Source organism: Neofelis nebulosa, chromosome 11 (assembly GCF_028018385.1).
Source record: "Neofelis nebulosa isolate mNeoNeb1 chromosome 11, mNeoNeb1.pri, whole genome shotgun sequence".
Taxonomy (NCBI): domain Eukaryota; kingdom Metazoa; phylum Chordata; class Mammalia; order Carnivora; family Felidae; genus Neofelis; species Neofelis nebulosa.
Genome location: NC_080792.1, coordinates 47,683,455 through 47,708,835, shown reverse-complemented (window position 1 = coordinate 47,708,835; position 25,381 = coordinate 47,683,455). Strand labels below are relative to the sequence as shown.

General features: G+C 40.3%; 1 protein-coding gene across 3 annotated transcripts in view; it reads right to left on the bottom strand.

Moving 5' to 3' along the window:
- Positions 1–25,381, bottom strand: part of OSBPL1A (oxysterol binding protein like 1A) — a 269,191-nt gene that overhangs the window by 221,197 nt on the left and 22,613 nt on the right. Inside the window, exons 1-2 of one of the 3 annotated variants that reach the window (XM_058692475.1) lie at positions 24,350–24,536; positions 5,486–5,608 (exon numbers count right to left, since the gene is read on the bottom strand). In XM_058692475.1, the coding sequence (XP_058548458.1) occupies positions 5,486–5,606 (121 nt within the window). In that variant the 5' untranslated portion in view covers positions 5,607–5,608; positions 24,350–24,536. Of the gene's footprint in view, positions 1–5,485; positions 5,609–24,349; positions 24,537–25,381 lie in introns of those variants that run through there. The other 2 variants (XM_058692477.1, XM_058692476.1) reach the window with 2 other exon arrangements.

The following is a 25,381-nucleotide window of genomic DNA, read 5'->3' as shown; positions in this document are numbered from 1 at the left end:
GTTGCTAAACAGTGGGAGAACAAAACTAACAGAACCCTGTAGATTCCCAGCACCTTAAACTCCGGATCTCCTACTTCCGCGAGCCTCTAGACACTGCCTGGAAATCCTTTTTAGAATACCCTCTTCAAAGGGCTCTCCTACAGTCCACAGCAGTGACTTCAAGTCACGACTGTTCTCAAGCCTCTTCCCCAAATAACTCCCCTTAGCAAAGGGCCTCCATCTCTTAGCTTCACAATGAGGGGTAAAGTTTTCATGGAATTCCCTGGGCTTCCTGGAGCCAAATGTACCACCGTACCCCCATCTACAGGCGTTCTTCCATCCTTCCCCCCATAGGCCTAGACTAACCCAGACCTTGTGCCCTGGACTCCACCCCTTTCTGCTTCTGAGGCACTTTTCTCCTTTATCTTCCGCCTCTCCCTCCTCACTTATGAGTAAGGAGGAAGTAAACACTTGGGTCTCTTCTTACAATCAAGAGCAACAAAAGCCCTCTGATGGCATCCTCCCTACCAGCCACCGTGCTCCTCACTCTTCCTTCCCTGCTCTGCCTTCACTTACTTTTTCCACCCCATTTACTCCTGTCAGCCCCCACTACCCATGGCAGACTAGGGTCATCTCCCACCTTGTCATTCAAATGGTCCTCCAGTTTTGATCCACAAGTGCTATCACCAAGTCACAGGGACACTTTTTAGCTATCAACACCGGGTCACTGCATATAGCATCGGACAGTATGGCCCACAGGCCTTCCCGGCTGCCACAGCCCTGCACTCTGTAGGGTTTCTCGTTGCCCCGACACTTCTTTAAGGATCCTTTGGAAGCTCCACTGTCCAATTAGTCCTTCATTATTGGTATCTCCAATAATGGCATCTCCTGGCCCTCTTCCACTGCTTTCATTTTTTCTGTGGTACGGACTTCAAAATCCATATTCCATCTCTTTACGAGACACCTCCATTTGGATGATGCAAAATACTTTGTGCTCAAAAGGCACAAAACTGAGGGGTGCCTGGGTGGCTCAGTCGGTTAAGCATCCAACTTTAGCTCAGTCATGATCTCGCACTTCATTGGTTCAAACCCTCCGTCGGGCTCTATGCTGACAGGTTGGAGCCTAGAGCCTGCTTCAGATTCTACATCCCTTTCCCTCTGCCCCTCCCCCACTCATGCTCTGTGTGTCTTTCTCAAAAATAAACATTTAAAGAAATTTTTTAAAAAAAAAGCACAAAGCTGAACTTACCCTGTTATAGGTACACAGTTGACCCTTGACAACACTGGCTTTGAACTGTGTGGGTCCACGCACAGATGGAGTTTAGTTGACAAAACACTTTAAATGTATTTTCCTCATGATTTTAACATTTTTCTCCAGCTTACTTTTTTATAAAAATACAGCACATCATACACACAACACATAACATATGTGTAAACCGAGTTACCAGCAGGGCTTCTTCCTGGTCAACAGCAGGCTATTAGCAGTTAAGTTGCGGGGGATGGGGGTGGAAGTCAAAAGTTCTATGTGGATTTTTTTTTTTTTTTTTTTTTTTTTACTGTGCAGGGGGTCAGTGCCCTTTCACCCTGCATTCTTCAAGAGTCGACTTTACACAGTCACTGAGATTATCTCTACCCCTTCCCACGTGTGTTTTCACAATGAATTGCCATTATTCACCTTGTTTCTCAGGTCATAAACAAGCAACACTCTTGCCCCCTTTCTCCTTTTCACACCCACATTCAGGGTGCCCTACCAATTCCACCCCCTAAATGTTAATTATATCTGTGTGTTGCCATTCACATTGCTTTCACCCCCAGTGAACACCTAACAGCTAACATGAACTGAACTGGTCTCCTCACATCTGAGGTTTCCAAGAAATCAGAATTTCCAAAATCCTACATGATTCTTAAAATACTTCATTCTTTATTAGTAAAAAGTAGTAAAGAGTAGTAGTAAAGTTAGCAGTAAAGAGTATCTTTTTTTTTTTTTTTTAATTTTTTTAATCTTCATTTTTGAAAGAGAGAGACAGACTGCAAGCAGGGGAGGAAAAGAGAGAGGGAGACACAATCTGAAGCAGGCTCCAGAACCAACGCGGGGCTCGAACCCACGAACCGTGAGATCATGACCTGAGCTGATGTCGGAGGTTTAACCGACTGAGCCATCTAGGTGTCCCAAGAGTATCTTTTTACTACTTACCACGGATATCCAAAAAATTTTGTTCAACAAATAAGAAATGTCAAATTGAGGAGTATTTACAAAGGACTGTACCCTACATAGAATGCTGAAACACTGGGAAACACCAGCAGATACTATGGTAACATTCACATAACTTCACATTCAGAATTTCCAGCAAAGCGACAGGACACCACTACAGAATCACGTGTAGACGTGGACAACATATGTTTTTATTTCGAAAGACCCTGTTTTGACCTCACTTTGCACTTAACCGATTACGTTCTTCTCACCAGCTTATCTTGTAACTCAGGCAGAAGACCCAGCAGGCAAAGCATCCTGGAACGGTTACCAAAACCAGCCCCTCAAGCAAGGGGGCACTGCCCAGACATGCCCATGCAATGCAGGACTGATCCCAAGACAATCCCACCTGACCTTTATTCTTTACTGCCCACCGGCACGCACCCACCACCCTTTGTTCCACATTTTCCTCATTCAAACCTAGAAGTATTTTCAGCACTTTGGAGATAGCCAAAGACACTAGCCTGTCTCCTGGTGTTGGCCTCCTGGAAACAAATCCCTTTCTTGTTTTACCACCACTCGTCTCCCTCTTTGGATTTTGTCAGAAGTGAGTGCCTGAACCCCACAGAGCCACGGGCTCTGGCACCCTTGGGCCTCGGTTACAACTTTGCTTCCAGAACTTATATCTCAGAACACTGTTAGAACCTAGCTAAGTGCCTACTCTAACAGGATACCTGTAGGCCAGCTGAGAGAAGTCATGGGCAGCTATCAGGAAAGTCAGAGGCCTGTTCTGGCAGCACTCCACAAGACTCCGGGTCAAACCACACAGACCCAAGGAGGCAGGAGCCCTGACCAGAAACCTAAGACCAAATACAGAAGAAAAGGCGCAAAACTCTGCTTCTAATTAGAATCCTCACCTGAGTACTGAATGTTCCACCTCCTAGTTAACAACTGTCAATGACAGATAGAAACCCAGCCCCCAGGGCAGGCACCTCCCTCCCAGCCCTCCCGCCCTCTAGCTCACCACTCTCACATCTCCAGACTGTCTTTTTTGCTTTAATAAACTTTCCCGCTTTTGTAGCTCATCTGCTGTGTTACGTATCTGTCCTTGAATTCCGTGACACCTTTTGGGATGGACTGTGTTGAGATCCCAGAGCCAGGGGCTCCCCAGTTCACCCACCAATAACACCACTCAGAATTTACATAAAGTATACTGTGCATATAAACATTAATTTTTGCAAGAAAGTCTCACCATTAGCAAAAGACAGGACCGTAAACACACAACAACAGCTATAAGGAAAACAGATTAGATCCTTTTTCCCCCTATCCTAGAAATATTGGCCTTAACCTTCAACTGCAGGCCATTGTTTCCTTCTGTTACTTTCAACTTGACATCGGTAATTCCTTCCAACCAATAACATCTCTATGTTGATTGTTAAGCTTTAATTCTTAAAGAATTATAGTACATTTTACCATTTTCTCAATGTCTCAGGGTTTGGAAAAACAAATCAGATAGCAAAGAAATCCTAGAAATGCCTGGTGCAAGGCTATCCCCACGGGGAAACACTACTCATATCCAGTCCCCTGGCCCCCATTCACCTCTACTGGTGAACTGCACATCACCTGGTAGGTCATCTTCTACATAAATCCTTTAAAACTGCCCTTAAGACAAAGTCTGACTGACAGGAATAATGATGAAATTTTGAAGAAGCATTCGCATCTATTTCACAGTTTTACATTTCCCATTAGATGACTTTCCACCAAGTAGCCTGGATATATAGGTAAGGATGGAAAGGGTAGATAAAGGGTCATTAGGATTATCAAATGCCAGGAATGTTTCTGGCATTCAAAATAGAATCCCAAGATAAAGATTAAGAACTAGCCTTTGCTGAAGGACCAGGAGGATTTTTACAATTCCTTTAGCATACCAAAAACAACTATTTTCTGGACAACTCAGATCATAGTTTTCTCTCCGCTGCAAATATAATAATCCTTCCCCAACATGGGTGAAGACATAAGGTTTATTGCTCTAGGACAGAAGAATGTGACCCAGCAGAATAAAATATGCATCGGGGACAGAGGACTGTGAGAAAGGCACAAATGAAGAGACATGGTGCTCCTGTTCATGAGCCCAGAAAGCGAGATAAATCAAGGATACACCAAGAACAGGCAAGTGGCATCTGGGATGACAGAGAAAGGTATCCTAGCAACCACCTATCCCAGCACCCACCTGCAAGGTGGCCACAAAGTAATAGTCACGGAGCACTACTTGTATGACACACGGAGAGACACGAGTTTGAGTTTGTCCCAAGGGTCAGCTACAAATGCTTCAGGAGCACTGGGAAGACAAGGGTCACTGAGGAATCAAAGGCTATAGACACACACAACAAGGCTCATCTTTATTTTTAAACACCAGCTTGGGGGAGACAGGGCAAAGAGAGTTGAGAGGCTCTGGAAGACCAATCATTTATCAAAAAGCTACAAGATCGAGAAACCAAAAGATTAATATTTATTTAGTCCTCCATACTCCAAGAAGAAGGTGCTAGTTGAAATATAAGAGCCATTTTAGAAGATACATTTTATTTCTCTGCACACCTGAGCATAATACATACAACCTTGCCACAGGTGCATTAGGATTTGGCTGCTATGTACCTTCCCTCACCCTTCCTGCCTGCAGGCCCTTGCCACCTGGACTGCCTCTCACCTAAGGACCTTGGCACATGCTGTATCTTCTCCCTTGAACACTTTTCTTCTCTATTTTCACCTGGTTAAGTTCTACACACTCTTTATAGATCACCATAGAATCATTTCCTCTAAGAAGCTAATCCTTCTAGGTCCAGTTACAGGCCTCTCCTATGGGATCCCATGACACCCTGGGGTTCCATATTCTGGTACATATTTTGAAGTGTAGACTAGTCTATTAATCCTCTACACTAGTCTCAATGAGGCCAGGGATCCTGCCTAACACCACCTGCAAGGTACTTCACAGGACTCTGGGCATACACTGAACACTCAAACTGATTGATTTAACCATAATACCCTATCATAGCGTGCATCTTGTAGGCTCAGGGTCACTCTTGTAGCTGATAAAATTGTCAGAGACCCTAAACCTTAAGACTAGATCTCAATTTCTCGGACTTAGAACTACAAGGTACTACTAGGTAAAACTACTCTTTTACCTACTCTTATGAAGACTCTTTCTAGAAAAAGATCTGGGAATTTATTTCTAGCAAGACCAAAAAGATTAGTGCTGAATAAATGACAGAGTTGTGCATACTCACAAGAAAAAGCTAAAAAAACTCACTCAAAGCTTACCTTTGCAATTAATGTCAGCAATTACTTGATTTTTTTCCATGGTTTCTAATAACTGTCGAACTTCTTTAGCATTGCCATTTCTGGCATGATGGAGAAGCTCCTGTTCTGCTTCAGTATTCATTTCTAGATTCAAAAATAATAATATTACTATTGAGTGATATAATTACCTTTCGTATACTATCTGCTAATACAAAAAAAAAAATTCACTTTACAAGTAATAAGAACGATGTAAGAACTAAGTGAATCAGTTGCAGGGCCAGAACTTGACCTTCAGACTCCTTAAATTATTGAAAAAGTACACTAAACATTTGGGCAAGTTTCTTAAGCTCTCAAAGCCTCAGTTTCCTTATCTGCAAAATAACCAACCTCATGAGCTGTTATATCATATTTGACAGAATGCTCTTAAAGGTATGAAATATTTTGCAAATGGTTAACACAAACATTATATAACTAGATATAAAATTAAAATGTGGTCATTACAATAAAAATATCATAAGGCTGAAACATTAACACTTTTAAAACTTGTGCAAAACATCCTGAATAGGAAAAAATCAAATTACAGATAAAAATCCTGGAGTGACCATACTTACAATTCCTTTGTTTCCTCTTTCATATTTTACTAAGCTTCAAAATAAATATAGAGCACTACAACCAAATTCAAGCCATTTGTCAAAATAAGTAGCAATTCACAAAATATAAATTTCTTTCTTACTAATAAATGCAAATAAAACAATTTTTTGGCTACAAGATTAAATAAAAAAGGTTATACACCTGAAACTAATGCAACATTGCATGTCAACTATAATTCAATTAAAAAAAAAATAAAGATGAAACATGCCTAATACTGTCATGGACAGGATATAAGCACCACTTGTCAATATCAAGTAAATTTCAAAATATACATACACTTGGGGGAAGATTCTACTAAAATGACTAGAGTATGGAAACACCAGCAATCTGTCTGTCTCCCCACCTAGATAACAACTGTACTGGCAGAATCTGCCTGATATAACGGTTTTGGAACTCTAGGATCTTCTGAAGGCTTACAACCACCAGGGAAAGCTTGGAAGGGAACTGTGGTTAATTTATGTCAATTTAAGCTCTTAGCAAGGCAGCAGCTACCCATCTCCACCCCAAAATTCCCCCAGTGCATGCATTCCTGGAATGGCTTACAGGAACCAGGGTGAACAAAAAGATCCCCGTACTCCAAATATTGGAGAGCTGAGCTCTGATACACTGCTGCTTCTGATCAGAGATGCAGACAAGGAAGCAAGTAGACACACTTGCATGCACCACCTCTCACTGCTTTAAGCCCCTCCAGCAGACTGAACTTCCAGGAGATTTAAAGGACCAGCATTCATTTTTGTCCCCCCACCCGCACCCGCCTTCATTTCTCCATTCTTCCCCCCGCCCCCACGTAAGAGCAAGACACTAAAGACTAGGACACTGAAAAACAACAGCATTTATGGAGAAAATTAAAACATGACTGCTCACGACCACCAAAAGAAGACCTGAGAAGACCTTAAGTTTACAGCTAAGGCTGACCTCAGCACAGCCTACAAAGTCCAAGAAAACTAACATATTAGAAAACTCGAGGAAGGAGGAGAATTTGCTATCTAGAGTTAGTACGTTAGATTCAAATGTCCAGTTTTCGATAATTAAAAAAGTTACAAGGCATACAAAGAAACAGAAAAGTAGAGCCCAAAGGGAAAAACAAATCAATAGAAACAGTCCCTGAAGATCTGATGGCAAATATACTAGACAAAGGCATCAAAAAGACATTCAAAGACCTAAAGGAAGAGATGGTGAAAGACAAAATGCATAAACAAAATGAAAATATGAATAAAGACCAAAAAAAACCTAAAAAGAAACAAAGACGAAATTCTTGAACTGAAAAGTACAATAACAAAAAATTCACTTGAGAGATTCAAAAGCTGATTTGTATAGGCAGAACACTCAGAAAACTTGAAAGATAGGACACAGAAATTACTGAGTCTGGGGAACAGAAAGAAAAAAACCTGAAAACCAAACATAGCTTAAGAGACCTGTAGGACACCAACAGATCAACATGCATCATGAAAGTCTTAGAAGTGGGAGAACGAGGGTTGAGCAATTGGAGAAATAATAGCTGAATACTTCCCAAATTTGAGGAAAAAACATGAATATAAACATCCAAGAAGGTCAATGAACTCTAAGTAAGGGGAACTCAAAGAGATATGCTACATAATCCAACTTTCAAAACAGAAAATCTTGATAGCAGGAAAGAAGCTAAATCATCACATACAAGGGATCCAGGGTAGGAAGACTGGCAGATTTCCCATCAGAAACTTTGGAGGACAGAGAGCAGTATGCAAATATATTCAAAGTGCTGAAAGAAAAACTATCCTGTATCTGGCAAAACTGCCTTTCAAAAGTAAGAGAGAAATTAAGACATCCCAGAAAAATTAAAGCCGAGGCAGTTCATTACCACTAGACCTGCCTTTCAAGAAATGCTCAACAGAGGGGTGCCTGGGTGGCGCAGTCGGTTAAGCGTCCGACTTCAGCCAGGTCACGATCTCGCGGGTCCGTGAGTTCGAGCCCCGCATCAGGCTCTGGGCTGATGGCTTGGAGCCTGGAGCCTGTTTCCGATTCTGTGTCTCCCTCTCTCTCTGCCCCTCCCCCGTTCATGCTCTGTCTCTCTCTGTCCCAAAAATAAATAAAAACCGTTGAAAAAAAAAATTAAAAAAAAAGAAATGCTCAACAGAGTCTTACAAGGTAAAATAAAAGCACCCTAGACAGTAACTCAAAGCTATGTGGAGAAATAAACATCTTGATAAAGGCAAACACATGCACAATTACAAAAGCTAGTGTTATTTTAACAATGGTTTATAGCTGTACTTCTTGTTTTCTACATGATTTAAGAGTAACGCATTTAAAGAAAAAAATATTGGATTAAAAATATAATTTTGTCTTCTAACTCCAAATCTTATTTTCTACATAATTTAAGGGACTAACACATTTAAAAGAATTATTTTTGTTTTGGGTACAGAGTGTACAAAGATGTAATTCTGTGACATCAGTAGCCAAAAGGGGTGGGAACAGAGCATAAAGGAGCAAGGTAGGGGTGTGTGTGTGTGTGTGTGTGTGTGTGTGTGTGATTTAAGTTAAACTAGTATAAACCCAAATTAGTGTTATAACTTTAGGATGATAAATGTAATCTCCATGGTAACCCTAATCCCCAAAAAATAACTACAGAATCTACAGAAAGGAGAATACTTTAAATATTTCAGTATTTTGGGGCGCCTGGGTGGCGCAGTCGGTTAAGCGTCCGACTTCAGCCAGGTCACGATCTCGCGGTCCGTGAGTTCGAGCCCCGCGTCAGGCTCTGGGCTGATGGCTCAGAGCCTGGAGCCTGTTTCCGATTCTGTGTCTCCCTCTCTCTCTGCCCCTCCCCCGTTCATGCTATGTCTCTCTCTGTCCCAAAAATAAATAAAAAACGTTGAAAAAAAAATAAATATTTCAGTATTTAAAAAAATGAAATTTCAAGGAATTCTAAATAGCCAAAACAATCTTCAAAAAGGAGGCAATGCTGGAGGACTTACGCTTCTGGATTTCAAAACTTATAACAAAGCTAACGTCATCAAACACTGTGGTACTAGCATAAAGACAGACATACAGAACAATGGAATAGAACAGGGAAGCCAAATAAACCCTTGTGTATATGGTCAATGATTCTTTACAAGACTGACGACATGATTCAACAGTCTTGTCAACAAATGGTGCTAGGAAAACTGAAAATCCACATGGAAAAGAACAAAGTTGAACTTTTACCTAACATCATATTTAAAAACTAATTCAAATTGGATCAAAGATCTAAATGCAAAACATAAAACAATGAAAGTCTTAGAAGAAAACACAGGGCAAATGCTTCATGACATTGGTTTTGGCAATGATTTCTTGGATAGAACAAAGGCATGGGTAACAAAAGAAAAAATAGACAAAGTGGACATTATAAGAATTTTTAAATTCCGTGCATCAAAAGCCACTAGCAGAGTTAAAACACAAACCACAAGATCAGAGAAAATATTTGCAAATCATATCTGATAAGGGATTAATAACCAAAATACAGAGAACTCCTAAAACTCAAACAAAACCCAGTTCAAAAACAAAGTACTTGAATAGACATTTCTACAAATATACACATGGTCAATAAGGACATGAAAAGTTGTTTCCCATTACTGATCATTAGGAAAAGGCAAATCAAAACTACAATGAGCTACCATCTCACATCCAATAAGAAGACTACTATGGGGAAAAAAACAAACAAACAGAAAACAAGTGTTGTCAAGGATGTGGAGAAATTAGAATCCTGTGCACTGTTGGCAGGAATGTAAAATGGTACAGCCATTGTGTAAAACAGATTAGCAATTCCTCAAAAAATTAAAACCAGAACTACCCTATAATCTGGCAATTCCACTTCTGGGTATACACCCAAAAGAACTGAAAGTGGGGGTCTCAAAGAGGTATTTGTACATCTGTGTTCAGAGCTGCATTACTCATAATAGCTAAAACATGGAAGCTATACAAGTGTCCACCAGGAGATGAACAGTTAAGCAAAATGTGGTATATAGGTACAATGGAGTATTTTTCAATCTTTAAAAAGAAAGACATTTTTGCAATATGCTACATGAATGAACCATGAGGACATTATGCTAAGGGAAATAAGCCAGTCACAGAAAGACAAATACTGTATGATTCCACTTTTATGAAGTACTTTGAGCACAGTAGTCAAAAGAGAAAGAAAACGGAATGGTAGTGGCCAAGGGCTTGGGGGAGAGGAGAATGGGGATTTATTGGGCACAGAGTTTCAGTTTTATAAGAAAAGTTCTCACGATGGATGATGGTGATGGTAGCACATATTTATGTATTTAATACCACAAACATTTTTAAGATGGTAAATTATATCTTATGCATATTTTACAATTTAAAAAATATTTTAAAAAATACACATACACCATTTCCTTTCCCAGGGCAATTCTACTTCTAGGAATCTATGCTATAGAAATACTTACAGAAGATTATTTCATAAGCACATTCATAAGGATTGATTTACAGTAGTGAAAAAGGTATTAAGAAGTCCACGTCCATCAATAGGCAACTGGTTAAATAAATCCTCTAAGGCTAAAAGAAATGCTCTACAGACTAGAGGATGGAAGACCGTCGGAGGACGGTTTCAAAAAGTAGCAGCCTATGTACAGTGAACAGCATGACTTCCAGCTCTCTTTCTTAATCAGCATTCCTAATGCTGACAAGCCAGGCTCCACCCACTGGGAGGAGACTAAGCTGGTGACAGTCCCTAAAGGATAATACATTCCAAGAGGACACCAGCAGCCCCCAACAAGAAGCTAAGCCAGATGAATCTTAGTAAAAATGGCAGTTAACAAGGCTCCCCTACTTTCTCAATTTCCAGTCAGCTTTCAAGTTCCTCATTCTTAAATGCCAATAGCTAAGGGCAACAAGACATCTGAATAAAACCTCTAAAACATGAAAGAGTCTAAAAACCAAACAGGGGGTAAAAAAAAGCAACTTGAAAAAAAGTTCAGAGAGTAAGTTAAATAAAACCTAATCTTTGGAGAATAACATTGTATTCTGAAACAAAACCAAGATACTATATTAAAATATAAAACTGCAGAAAAAATATATTTGAGTATTAAGAATAATAGCAAAAAATATCAAAGAAACCAGCAACTAGTTCTTTTAAAAGATCAATCTTGGGGCACCTGGGTGGCTCAGTCAGTTAAGCGTCTGACTTCAGCTCAGGTCATGATCCCATGGTTGGTGGGTTCAAGCCCCACATCAGGCTCTGTGCTGACAGCTCAGAGCCTGAAGACTGCTTTGGATTCTGTGTCGCCCCTTCTCTCTCTGCCCCTTCCCCCACTTAATGCTTTGTCTCTCTCAAAAACAAACATTAAAAAAAAATTAAGGATCAATCTTTAGCAAGACTCAAAAAAAAAAAAAAAAAAAAAGATAACTCAAAATCAGAAAGAGGAGAAATAACATCACAAAATTACAAAGGATTGTAAGAAATTATTGTGAAAAATTAGTGCTAACATATTGGACAGAAGAAATGGATAAATTCCTAGAAACATGTAACCTCCCAAAACTGAATCAAGAAGAAACAAAAAATTTGAACAGACCAATTATCAGCAAGGAAATTGAATCAGTAATCAAAAAATTTCCCAAAGCAAAAGTCCAGGACCAGATGGCTTCACAGAATGAATTCTACCAAACATTTCAAGAAATGATAATCCCTATTCCCAAACTATTCCAAAAAACAAAAGAGTAAGGAAAGCTTCCAAGTTCATTCTATGAGGTCAGCATTACCCCAATACCAAAACCAGATAAAGACACTACAAAAAAAAAAAAAAAAAGAGAGAGAGAGAGAGAAAGAGAGAACACTATAGGCCAATCTCTCTGGTGAACACAGATGCAAAAATCCTCAATGAAGTATTAGCAAACCAAATCCAACAATACATCAAAAAACAAAACAAAACAAAACAAAACACACATCACAATCAAATGGGATTTACTCCTGGGATGCAAGGGTAGTTCAATATTCAGAAATCAATCAACATGATACATCAACAAGAGAAGTGATCATATGGTTTTTATTCTTTCACTATATGTAGAAAAAACATTTAACAAAGTATGACCCCCTTTTTTTTTTTCTTCAACGTTTTTAATTTATTTTTGGGACAGAGAGAGACATAGCATGAACGGGGGAGGGGCAGAGAGAGAGGGAGACACAGAATCGGAAACAGGCTCCAGGCTCCGAGCCATCAGCCCAGAGCCTGACGCGGGGCTCGAACTCACGGACCGCGAGATCGTGACCTGGCTGAAGTTGGACGCTTAACCGACTGCGCCACCCAGGCGCCCCGAGTATGACCCCCTTTCTTGACAAAAGTCCTCAACAAAGTAGGTTTAGAGGGAATACACCTCAACATAATAAAGGCCATATATGAAAAACCCACAGCCAACATCATAGTGGTGAAAAACAGAGCTTTTCTTCTCAGATCAGGAACAAGGATATCAACTCTTACCACTTGTATTCAACATAGTAGTGGAAGTCCTAGCAACAGCAATCAGACAATAAAAAGAAATAAGCGGCATCCAAATTTGTAAGGAAGTAAAACTTTCACTATTTGCAGATGATGTGATACTATATATAGAAAACCCTAAAGACTCCACCAAAAAACTACCAGAACTTAAAAATGAATTCAGCAAAATTGCAGGATACAAAATAAATATACAGAAATTCATTGAAATTCTATACACTAATAATGAAGTAGCAGAAAGTGAAATTAACAATCTCATTTACAATTTCAACAAGAATTTAAAAATATCTAGGAATGCACTTAACCAAGAACATGAAAGAGCTATAGTCTGAAAACTATAAAACACCGATGAAAGAAATTGAATATAACAAAACCAAATGGAAAGATATTTCATGATCATGGGTTGGGAGAATACGGTTTTTTGTTGTTTTTTGTTTTTACTTAGAGAGAATCCTAAGCAGGCTCCAGACTCAGTGCAGAGTCCAACATAGGGCTCAATCCCGTGACCCCAGGATCATGACCTGTGCTGCCATCAAGAGTCAGATGCTCAACTGACTAAGCCACCCAGGCGCCCCAGGAGAGCAATGTTGTTAAAATGACTACACTACCCAAAGCAGTCTACACATTTAATGCAACCCCTGTCAAAATACCAACAGCATTTTTCACAGAACTAAAACAAACAATCCTAAGATTTGTATCGAACCACAAAAGTCTTCAACTAGCCAAAGCAATCTTGAAAAACAATAAAACCGGAGGTATCACAATCCTAAATTTCAACACATACTACCAAGCTGTAGTAATCAAAACAGTATGGTACAGGCAAAAAAACAGACACATAGATCAACAGAACACAATAGAGAGCCCAGAAATAAACCCACAGTTATGGTAAATTCATCTTCAACAAAGGAGACAGTAATAGGCAATGGGAAAAATACAGTCTCTAACAAATGATGCTGGGAAAACTGGACAGCTACATGCAAAAGAATGAAACTAGATCACTGTCTTATACCATACATAAAAATAAACTTGAAATGGATTAAAGATCTAAATGTGAGGTATGAAACCATAGAAATCATAGAAGAGAGCACAGGCAATCATTTCTCAGACACTGGCCATGGAAACATTTTTCTAGATGTGTCTCCTGAGGCAAGGAAGAAAGAAAAAAAAAAGCAAAAACACACTACTGGGACAATAACAAAATAAAAAGCTTCTGCACAGCAAAGGAAACAATCAACCAACAAAACTAAAAGGCAACCTACTGAATGGGAGAAGATATATACAAGTGACACATCCAATAAAAGGTTAGTATCCAAAATATATAAAAAACTTGGAGACTCCTGGCTGGCTCATTTGGAGGACACTGTAACTCTTGATCTTGCAGTCATGAGTTCGAGCCCCACAACGGGTGTAAAGATTATTAAAAGATATGTTATATATTATACACATTATAAAAAACTTATATAACACCAAAAAAATAACCCAATTAAAAAATGGGCAGAAGATATGAACAGACATTTCTCCAAAGAAGACATACAGATGGCCAATGGACACATGAAAAGATGCTCAACAAAATCCATCATCAGGGAAATGAAAATTAAAACTACAATGAGATACCACCTCACACCTGACAGAACAGCAAAAATCAATAACACAAGAAACAGCAAGTGTTGGCGAGGATGTGGGGAAAGAGGAACCTTTTACATTGTTGGTGGAAATGCAAACTGGCACAGCCACTGTGGAAAACAGTATGGAGGTTCCTCAAAAAACTAAAAATAGAACCACCCTAGGGGTGCCTGGGTGGCTCAGTCAGTTAAGCATCCGACTTCATTTCAGGTCATGATCTCACGGTTCATGGATTCAAGCCCCACATCAGGCTCTGTGCTGACAGCTCAGAGCCTGGAGCTTACTTCAGATTCTGTGTCTCCCTCTCTCTCTGTCCCTCCCCTGCTTGTGCTCAGTCTCTCTCAAAAATGAATAAACATTTTTTAAAAAATAGAACTACCCTACATTGCAGGAATAGCAGTACTGGGTATTCACCCCCAAAAACTGAAAACACTAATTCAAAGGGATACATGTACCCCTATGTTTACTGCAACATTATTTACAACAGCCAAACTTTGGAAGCAGCTCAAAGGTCCCTTAATAGATGAATGGATAAAGAAGATGTGTATATATACTACCCATCCACATGATGGAATATTATTCCGCCATAAAAAAATGAAATATTGCCATTTGCAAAAACACGGATGAAGCTAGAGTAGGATACTAAACAAAATAAGTCAGAGAAGGACAAATACCATATAACTCATGTGGAATTTAAGAAACAAAACAAATAAGCAAAGGGAGGAAAACAAGAGACACAAATAAACAGTGTTCTGCCTATAAAGAACAAATTGATGGTTACCAGAGGGAAGGTGCATAAGGGAAAGGGGGAAATCAGGGATGGAGATTAAAAAATACACTTATGACGAACAAAATAAAACAATAAAAATAAAAATAAACCTTACCCACTTAAACAGTCCACAGTAATATATTAACCACAACGGTTGCTCATAAATGCTGGGACTGGGATTAAAATGTACCTAACAAATGTTTATTAATACCTACCAAAGATGGGCTGCCTGCAGGAGGCACTGGAGGTACAGTGATGACGACACAGTCTCTGCCTCTCAGAAACAGGCCAACCATCAGACCAACATGTGCCACAAACAGTAACGTGTTCAAGGGACAGGCCAACCACCAGACCAACATGTGCCACAAACAGTAACGTGTGCAAGGGACAGGCCAACCACCAGAGCAGCATGTGCCACGAATAGTAACATGTCCAAGGGACAGCAGCTGTTCAGGAGAAAGCATGGTGCGTTCTTTGTCTGCATCAGTTATAGAAGGAATCACAGAGAAGGTGACGTTTAAGCTGGAGCCTGAAAAATGACAAGTTCTTTGGGGCGCCTGGGTGGCTCAGTCGGTTAAGCGACTGACTTCAGCTCAGGTCATGATCTCACGGTTCATGAGTGCGAGCCCTGCATCGGGCTCTGTGCTAACAGCTCAGGGCCTGAAGCCTGCTTCAGATTCTGTGTCTCCCCCTCTCTCTCCTCATGCTCTGTCAGTAATAATAAATAAACATTAAAAAAAAAAAAAAAAAGAATGACAAGTTCTCTAAGACCAGCAGCGTGAAGAAAGTTGCTAATGTGGACAACCCTGGGTGAAGTTGTGTGAGTCCATGCTGGCCATGGGGAGTCTGAGATTCCTGTGGGAACTGGAGAAGGATATGTCCAGAGAGCAGCATGAGGAGAAGCACGCAGTTGTAGGCTAGAATTCACACAGCAGGACTTTCAGCCAAGCAGTGGTCGTTAAAGTCACAGGAGTAAACGAGATCCCTCACCTAGAGGAGACCAACATTTAAGGGGAAGGAGGCCTGTGACTACAATCTAGCAGAGAAGGCCTAAGGTTGGAAAAGGGGACAGAAAAGGGTGACAGCACCGAAACCAAGAGAAGACCGAGTTTCAAAGGGGCCAGATGGGTGTGAAATGGTAAAGGAAGCACAGGACCAGGTGTGAAATCGCTGGTTGGTCTGGTGAATCGGAGGTCACTGATGAGCTCAAGGGTACATCCAGTGGAAGTGACACAGGCAAAAGCAGATGTAGGTACACTGAGGACTGAATGAGGGATGCTAAGGAGAGAGGACACCAGACTCCTTTAGAGGAACTTTGTTCTGAGGAACTAGTGTTAGCTCCAGAGTTAGGATAGCTGGGCACGTGTTTACAGGCTGTGAGGCAAGGGCCAGAAACAGGAAAAGCTTGATGTATAAGAGAAAGGAGGGGTGCCTAAAGTAAGTGGATGAACAGCCTAAGAGAAGGGAGCATGGCACTGAGGCCAGGGGCAGGGGGATGGTACTTGAGGGGCCGGTGGGCAAAGCTAGGCAGCCCAGAAAGATCTCCTGTCCTATGGCCACCAATTTCCTCAGAACAGAAACAGATTCTTAGGTATCTTAACAGGGGAGAGAACTCTTGCTATAAGACAGGATGGGTGGGTGGGGAGGTGTAATAGAGGTAAATAAAATACAGATTATTTTGAAGGGAACCAGGCCAGTTAAATCTCACCAAAACCGGGAGAAAAAAAAAAAAATCTCTTGTTGCTCTCTGCTTAACTCCCATAGATTTTAATGCAGGTGCCTGTTTGATTAAAAAACATTCTTAAAGCAATTTGGACATTCTGTCATTTACAAAGCAATTTTAACACCACATCTATCAAAACGAATTAGTCTATCAGCAGGCCAAGCCAATTCCAAAGGTTCGCAGACTGTAACATTTAGGACTTAAGTAGTATCCTTAATGATAAATCCAAAATGCATTTTCCTTACATTGCTCTTGTAAACTTCTATTACCCTAGAAAGGAGTAGCAGGGCTAGGAAGGGGATTGACACTTTCTCCTATCTCCCTATAGAAACAAGTCTATAAAATCACATAAACATTTAAATATACAGGTTTTTTAAGGTTTATTTTGAGAAAGAGCACAAGCAGGGGAGGGGCAGAGAGAGAGAATCCCAAGCAGGCCCCACACTGTCAGCAGAGAGCCTGATGCGGGGCTCAAACCCATGAAGCTGTGAGATCATGACCTGAGCCGAAATTAAGAGTCAGAGGCTTAGAGCCACCCAAGCATCCCCGAATCACATATACATTTAAAACTTACATCTGTGAACAAATCATTGCGTGTTAGGAGCAGAAAACAGTAAGAATATATTTTAGCAAGATAATTTCTCAGTGGCTCTAACACAAAAGTTAGCACAACTCCAAAAATACCTGTAATTTAAAAACTCAGTAAACTTCCTAAAATGCTAGCAGTGTGGCCACCATATTAATCTCTATGTTCCTTCCAACTAAGCTACAAAGAAACTGTTCCAAACCAAGGCATAAAACCATTCACGGCAACTTCTTTCTCCATTCAAAAATCACAACTCAGAGTCCACTGCTGAGGATGAAGACCTGAACTTTAGAATATCCACCAGGATCTTAAACCATGTGCCTTCGGCGGGCATCCAGGTAGTCAGCACGGGCTGGGAAGGTGTCCGGCGTGACATGCCCAAGAAGCTGTGGCTCCCCTACCAGCACCAGGGCCACCCTCACCTTCCCTAGCACTTGTGTCCCACAAGGAGATGAAGCAGCAAACGCTTCATTGAGGGCCGACAACATTCCAGGAATACTTGTCCTGAGCTTTGCTGGCTCATTAATGAGTAAAACCAGGCCTTATACTAGGGGGAACTTATAAATACTGTAGGGACAAGTATACAAATCATTTACTATCCACCGCTCTCAAGAAGTCTGACTTGCCCTCTTCATTCCCAACCTCAACTAGATCCCTCACCATGTTTAGCACACATCAGTCTGCAAGTACTCATGTGGTCATTTCTTTGGCTCTCCTTACACTGCACTCCCTGTAAACTTGAATGGGACAAGGGTCTCATGTCTATTATGTTCCCCATCATATTCCTAGGACCTAACAATGTGCCTAGAACACAGCAGGTAATCAAACGTTAAATAGATAGATGGGCAGATGAATGGATGTGGATTCAGTTCTCTGAGAACAAAGCAATCATGCCTCCCTATAGGAAGGCCTAAAGGCAATGCCTTTAAGTGGGACACCTTTATCTAATAGCAATTAATGAAGGTTTTTAATTTTTTTAATCTTTATTTATTTTTGAGAGTGAGTGGGGTAGGAACAGAGAGAGAGGGGGACACAGAATCCGAAGCAGGCTCCAAGTTCCAAGCCATCAGCACAGAGCCCAACGCAGGCTCGAACCTATGAACTGCGAGATCATGACCTGAGCCAAAGTCAGACACTTAACTGAGCCACCCAGGTGCCCCTAAGGAAGCCTTTTTCTTATAGATCACAGAAAAAGAGACCTTTAAAAAAAATCTACTCTAGGATTACTGAGGATTACTATTATTTAACTTGATGCATCTCTAATTTATAAATAAGCTGATATCTATGATTAATAGTTGACTTTAGAAGAAAAACAAAAGAATCCAAATTCACGTGCTGAACAGATTTTTAAAACAAACATTCTTTGGAATCATAAGCTTATTTCAGAAATAAGCTGAAATAAGCTTGGTCCCTGATGTGTAAGAGAAAGAAAAAGACAAGCAATCCCTTAATGCAGCTGATCAGAATGGATCTGAGCCACAGCCTATCAGTATTGTATTTTTCATCATCACTCTGTGGATATTTTCAACTGCTCTTTCCACATTCATGCAATTCCAAGCTTTCTTTTTAAGATTAAGGAGATTTCTAATGACCAAGAGAATGTTTTCAAGGCACTAACTAGACAACAGTTTGAGCTTCAAAAGCTGGGAGGCTACAGACTATTTTGCCTTGTTTCCTCACCTCCCAGGTCCACTGAGGAAGCTAGGCTTCTAAATTATTTTGTTGTTTTATAAACACTGTAAATCACCTAATTAGACTGGTCCCCATACTTGATAGTCTGTGCCACTAAATGCCCACTCAATACAGCAAATAAATTCTGTAGCCCTTACAACTCTGAGATCCTGGCAAAGACCCTAAAACTTGGAGCCTAAAGGACAGTCATAACTTGCTAAATTTGGCTGGAGATCTATCAAGTTGAATTGATACTTTCCCTTAGTATTTAAGGTTAAGGTCTATAGAATCGATGTAGAAAATTCCTGGAGAAATCAAAGATAATGAAGTTTGAGGTGCCTGACTGGCTCAGCTGATTAGGCTTCCAACTCTTGATTTCGGCTCAGGTCATGGTCTCACAGTTCATGAGTTCAAGCCCCACATCACACTCCATGCTGACCGTGTGGAGCCTGCTTGGGATTCTCTCTCTCCCTATCCCTCTCCCTCTCTCTCACTGCCCCTCCCCTGCTTGCTCTCTCTCAAAATAAACAAAAAAAATTAAAAAATAAAAACAAAGATAATCAAGTTCAACAATCAGAGCTTATTCACCTGAGTATCATAAACTCAAAATATTGTCTTCGAGTTCTTAATGGTATTTAAAAAGTTAATATTCAAAGACATCCATGCTGACTTTATTCAATAATACACATAATATTTAACTGGGTATTATAAAATGTCAGGAAAGTATAGCAGTTTCTCAAAAATTAAGAGTTACCATATGACCCACAATATACCCAAAAGCATTAGAGCAGGGACTCAAACAGATAATTGCTCACCCATGTTCACAGCATCATTCTTCACAATAGCCAAGAGGTGGAAGCAATCTAAGTGTCCAGTGACAGGTGAATAGAAAAAGTGTGGCATATACATACAATGGATTATTATTCAGCCTTGAAAATGAAGCAAATTCTGACACATGCTACATGGATGAAACTTGCACACATTATGCTAAGTGAAACTAGACACAAAAGGACAAATATTATATGATTCCATTTATATGAGGCACCTAGAATAGACAAATTCAGAGAGAAAACAGGATAGTGATTACTAGGAACTGGAGGAGGGAGTGGGTAGTATTTAATGGTTACACAGTTTCTGTTTGGAATGTTGAAATAATCCTAAAGATGGGCAGTGGCAATGGTTGCACAATGATGTAAGTTACTTAATGCCTCTGAATAGTATACTTAAAAATGGTTAAAAGGGTAATTTTGTTACGTATATTTTACAATAAAAGAAATTTAGGAAGCATCTGAAATATGGTTCTTACAATTGTCAAATAGCTTTTGTACTATTAAAGTCAAAAGAAACCTAATTATTCAAAATTGACTACATATTGTGATTACTTAAAAAATTCTCAGGGGTGCCTGGGTGGCTCAGTCAGTTGAGCGTCTGACTTCGGCTCAGGTCATGATCCCACAATTTGTGGGTTCCAGCCCTGTGTCGGGTTCTGTGCTGACAGCTCAGAGCCTGAAGCCTGTTTCAGATTCTGTGTCTCCCTCTCTGCCCCTCCCCTGCTCGTGCTCTCAAAAATAAACATTTAAAAAAAAATTAAAAATTCTCAGATACTGCTTTTATGCTTGGTATTATTACAACAATATTTGAAACACACTGTATGCTAGGAATCTGAATGAGAAACATTAAATGTAATTATGAACATATTTTACAAAATCTAACATAAAAATCCGTAGTGCACTTAGCACTGCTTTCCAATGTAGCTAGCTGCTTAGTGGTATGAGTTATTTTTTCCCATTATTCTTTTAATGTGAGGGAAATATTAAAAATTGAACTATGTAAAAAACATGGCAATAGCAAGAAAATAAATTTTGTCCTCATTCTAACTCCTAGCAGTGATTTCTCTAATATGATCATATTCCTATGTGTACATATGTACGTATATACACATATAAATGTACGTATGCAACTATAAATTTGGGATAACAATTACACAAATACATTGTTTTAGAAACTCAACAGTGGTAGATTCATATTTAACCTAATGCTGATTTTAGAAATGAAAAAAAAAAAAACCCGGAAAGTACAGAGGTAAAGTTATTTGCCAATAAAGCCAAAACCAGAATCTAGAACTTCTAATCAAGGCACATTGTTATTAAAGCTATACATTTCATAAAACTCAATTCGGCCTCTAAAACTAAAGGCCATTGATTCTAGTTATTGTTCCTGTGTGAACATTAAAGTTAAATCTGATTTATGCCTTAATCCTCTCATTTTTAGAAGCCTTATTCACTAACTAAAAGGAGGTAGCCAAAACATGGCAATTTAAAGAAAACAAATTATCAAGTCTATTTTAGGAGGCACTCACTTCTTTCTTTCAAAAAGGTAAAGTTCAATTAAAAGTCACTTAATTTTTAATTCAATGAAACTTTAAAAAATTCCTTCCAGTAAGACTTTGTGCACTGATAAACAGCCTTGTGTCCTTGGGAGGAGAAATGATAGAGAAGTAGCTAAAATTGTAGTAACACTGCAGTTTGTAAACTGTAGTGACATTTGACATATTTATACTACCTTCTCTATTCATACTTGTTATACACCCACATGGGCTTAGATGCTATTCCACCACAGAAGAACAATCCCACTTCCTGTGTATTTATTTTACCTTTATTTGGTTGAAAGTGTTAATCAAAATTTGTGAAAATTATGTAAGCTTCTCAGCCTTGCTTTATGAAATCGTTTCAGCTAACCTTAGGTTGCTACCCATTTTATGTGCTTCAATAACCAAGAACCCTTAGATGCAACCCTGATTTGCATTTGAACTGGATAGATTCTTAGAACTGTTAACTACTGTCTCAAACAGTTTGGATCTGTAGAAGCAAAGGGCAGACAAGTCCACACATTAGACAAATCCAGTTTTGGATAGTAAAAATACTCTAACAATGAGCTTGATTGTTACCTTTTAATGATAAAATTCCTTCAATTTTAGGTAAAATATATTTAAATGTTTTCCACTTTGTTTCACATTTGAAAATTATCTTCCAAACTTAAATTATGTACATAGAATACTGACCTGTTATCTACCATATAGTCAGAAATTTCTCTTTAAAGAAAAACTTTAAATAACAAAGTGAAAACATGTGGTTACTTTCCGCTGTCACATGATAGGAAAATGGACAAAGACTGTTTTCACTACACAGTAATTTCCTATTTGCTGGCTGATATGTACAAGAACTCACAGCCAGTGACCTAGTAGTTCCTCTTACTAAAAGCGTAAAAATTGTATGGTGACAGATGGTAACTACACTTATTGTGGTAAGCATAACTTAATATACAGAGTTGTGCAATAACTATGTTGTACACCTGAAACTAATCATTATATGTCAACTATACTTCAAGGAAAAAGATTTAAAACTACTTCTAATACTTGCCCACCTTATTAGTGGTTGAGATCAGGTGAGGGAAAATCCAACATTTCTAGGGATCAAGAGCATCCTAAAAGATACTTATATGGCATCATGATCATCAATATAAACTGCACAGACTGCATCTTTTCTATCACTTCATTAATGAATTCTGGCAAGACTGGTATAAGCTGGTGACTACACTGCTAACACCTGCCCTCTTTCTGGGAACTGGAAAGAACTTACTAGTCATCAATAAAGTTCTGATTACTACTAGACTTGGCTTGAAAGAACTGACAAGGTTCCTAACCCCTTCAAATTTCTCATGTGTGCTTGCTACCTCATTCTTTCCTTTCCTTAAGCTGATTTCTACCTTCTACTACTTTTCTCAGTGAATACATGGAATGTACAAAACCTCAGCTTTTTAGTGAGGTCAAGAGGTAAGAAAGGGCCACAGAGTTCCAACCTGAAAAGATTATGATTAAATATACAGATGTTTCTGTAAGTTAAATAAAGCCACAAGAAGAAAAGTTTTAATTTATCTAACAGACACTGCGCCATGTTATCCCTCAAAACCAAAATAAAACAAAACCAGCTGCATTCTCCTACCTGTTGATTCTAAACAAGTATTCCCCTTTGTCCTAAGGGCAGAGTGGGGGGAGCGGTGCTTTTGTAGAAACATCCAGCTGCTCGGAATTACAGGTGTTAAGTACTGCTTGAATAATACCGCCAAGACCGAAGGGCCTCCAGAGACCAGGATTAGCCACCCACCATAAATTTCCAGACAAGATTCTGCTGAGATATTTAGCAAGTGTCATCTGACAAACTGACCTTGGCAGAAGACAACACAGAATTACAGCAACTGATTCAGATAAATCTACTCAACTTGCGGCAGTTACCTCCTGTTTTGAATATCAAATTTCAGTGCTGCCAGGGAGAAAATAAAAAGATGATAAAATTTAAAACTGTTACTGACACTTTTTTTTTTTTTGTCTCCTGTAGATTGTAGATAGAGCCCCTAGTTTAGAACTAGGAGATGCAGACAAGGTGGATTTTGTAACCATTCTGTAATTATCACAGAGATCTTTAAAATTTTCAGCTGCGGGATGCAGAAATTATACCTACAATACTGGCTGCATAAAATTTGTTGTTCTCAGGGTTAGAACGCAAACATTGCTAGCCCTCAAAATAAATCGACAAAATTATTTTCCAAATGCTTAGTAAAGAGGTGAGGATATTACGAACTCTATCAAGAATGCAACAACTACAATACTAAGGCTTCAGGGAAAACGCATCACTGATTTTAGGCATTACCAACAACTATCCACAAGAGCCTAGTAACTAAATGTGCGAAATTCGAGCAGTCTCCACTTAATATCACATTGCCAGCAGTTCAACTTCACAATATAGTCTGCATAAAGCAACGACTTTGACAACGAAAAACTAAAATTAACTAAATCAGAATAACCTCTTTAACGCCTTTTGCCAATCAATAGGGCCACCAGGCAAATGAATCGTTTCTACTGTGCAGCTGCAATCTTTCATACTGTCTATCCCTTTTGATAGTCTTCCATGCTGGTCGAAGTGACCACGAGGTACACGGAGAGAATGGTCACATGGACAGCTCGTGACTTCCACTGAGAATCAATCCTCTCCTCATGGTAGTAGGAAACTAAAAGTTATGATGCACACATCAGAGTACCGAGAAAGCACACAGCTGATGACTTGGTAGGGAATGCATGTAGCACACAAGTCGTTGCACCCCGAGGGGGAGTGCAACAAACGCCAGCATCTCGCTACTTTTAACAACTAAGTTCGCTGCAGCATTGGAGAGCCGGCGGCCACACGGTAGCCGAGCCGGGGGTGGGAGCCCCGCATCGCCAGGACTCAGTCCTCGGAGACGCGCGCGCGAGGCCCGCGCACCCCCCACCAGGGGAGGACAGATCTTCCCCGCGCACCAGGCAGGGGGGAACGCGCTCGCACAGGAACCGGGCACGGAAACTGACCTACGCGGTCACCCGGGCTCCCAGAGCTCCCGGGGTGGGGGCCACGACAGCAGGCTTCCCCACGTCGATGAAGCGGCCGTCACCGACTCTGGCTGGCACTACCGAAGGACTCGCGGCCCCGCGGAAGGACTGTCTCCCGAGTCCCGGAGCGGGGCGAAACGCGAGACAGTCAAACGCCACTCTGCGAGGTGACGCCGCCCCTCCCCGCCGCCCGCGTCAGGAGCGCGCGCGCGCGCGCCCGGTTTATTTGCGCGGGGCCCGTGCAGCACGTGACCGGCGCGCTGGCCTCTAAGCGTGCCGGTAGCACGCCGAGGCCCCGCCCCCGCAGGCCCAGGGCCCAGGCTTTGCCAAGGGCTGCCGGGAGTTGCAGAGGCTCGTGCTTTTCTCCCCAAACCCCTGACTCAGAAGAAAGGGTGGGCCTGATACTTACGAGCTGTGGCGGGGAGAGAAATGGCCCTCTCCCCGGCCGAAGCGAATATAAATACTGGGTTCAGGCTCTGGAAATTTGTTAGTAAACAAATACATCACACAGCTGCCCACGTTTTTTCTTTCCTTGACTTTACCCGAGGGAACTTAATTGGCTTTGTGAATTGGCTACACCTCTTTTTCTTTTCACGTGTCAAAGGATGGGCTTAAAATGCCATACAGGTGTAACTGTTACAAGATAAATACCAGCGAAGGATGCTTAAAGAGATGAGGATTTACAGTTTCCCTCATCTCCTCCCCCGCCCCCGCATCAAAAAATCTTTCATGAAGAGTCAACCTCTTCAGACTCCATTCTAACAGGTCTAGCCAGAAGCCTTAATTACGCCGTCTTCAACTTCAAACTCTAGTATAATTACAACTTTTAAAAAATTATGCTTAACCAAAACAAAGGGAATTATGAGCATGTGAAAAATCTTCCAACTTTTTTGTATTTTCCAATATATTTTACGAACCTTTTTGTAATGAAAAATTAGTAAGTAGGTATTATTTTTTAAGGGGCTGTAGTTTTCCTGTCAATTCCATTTTGAAAACATGTATTGAGAACCT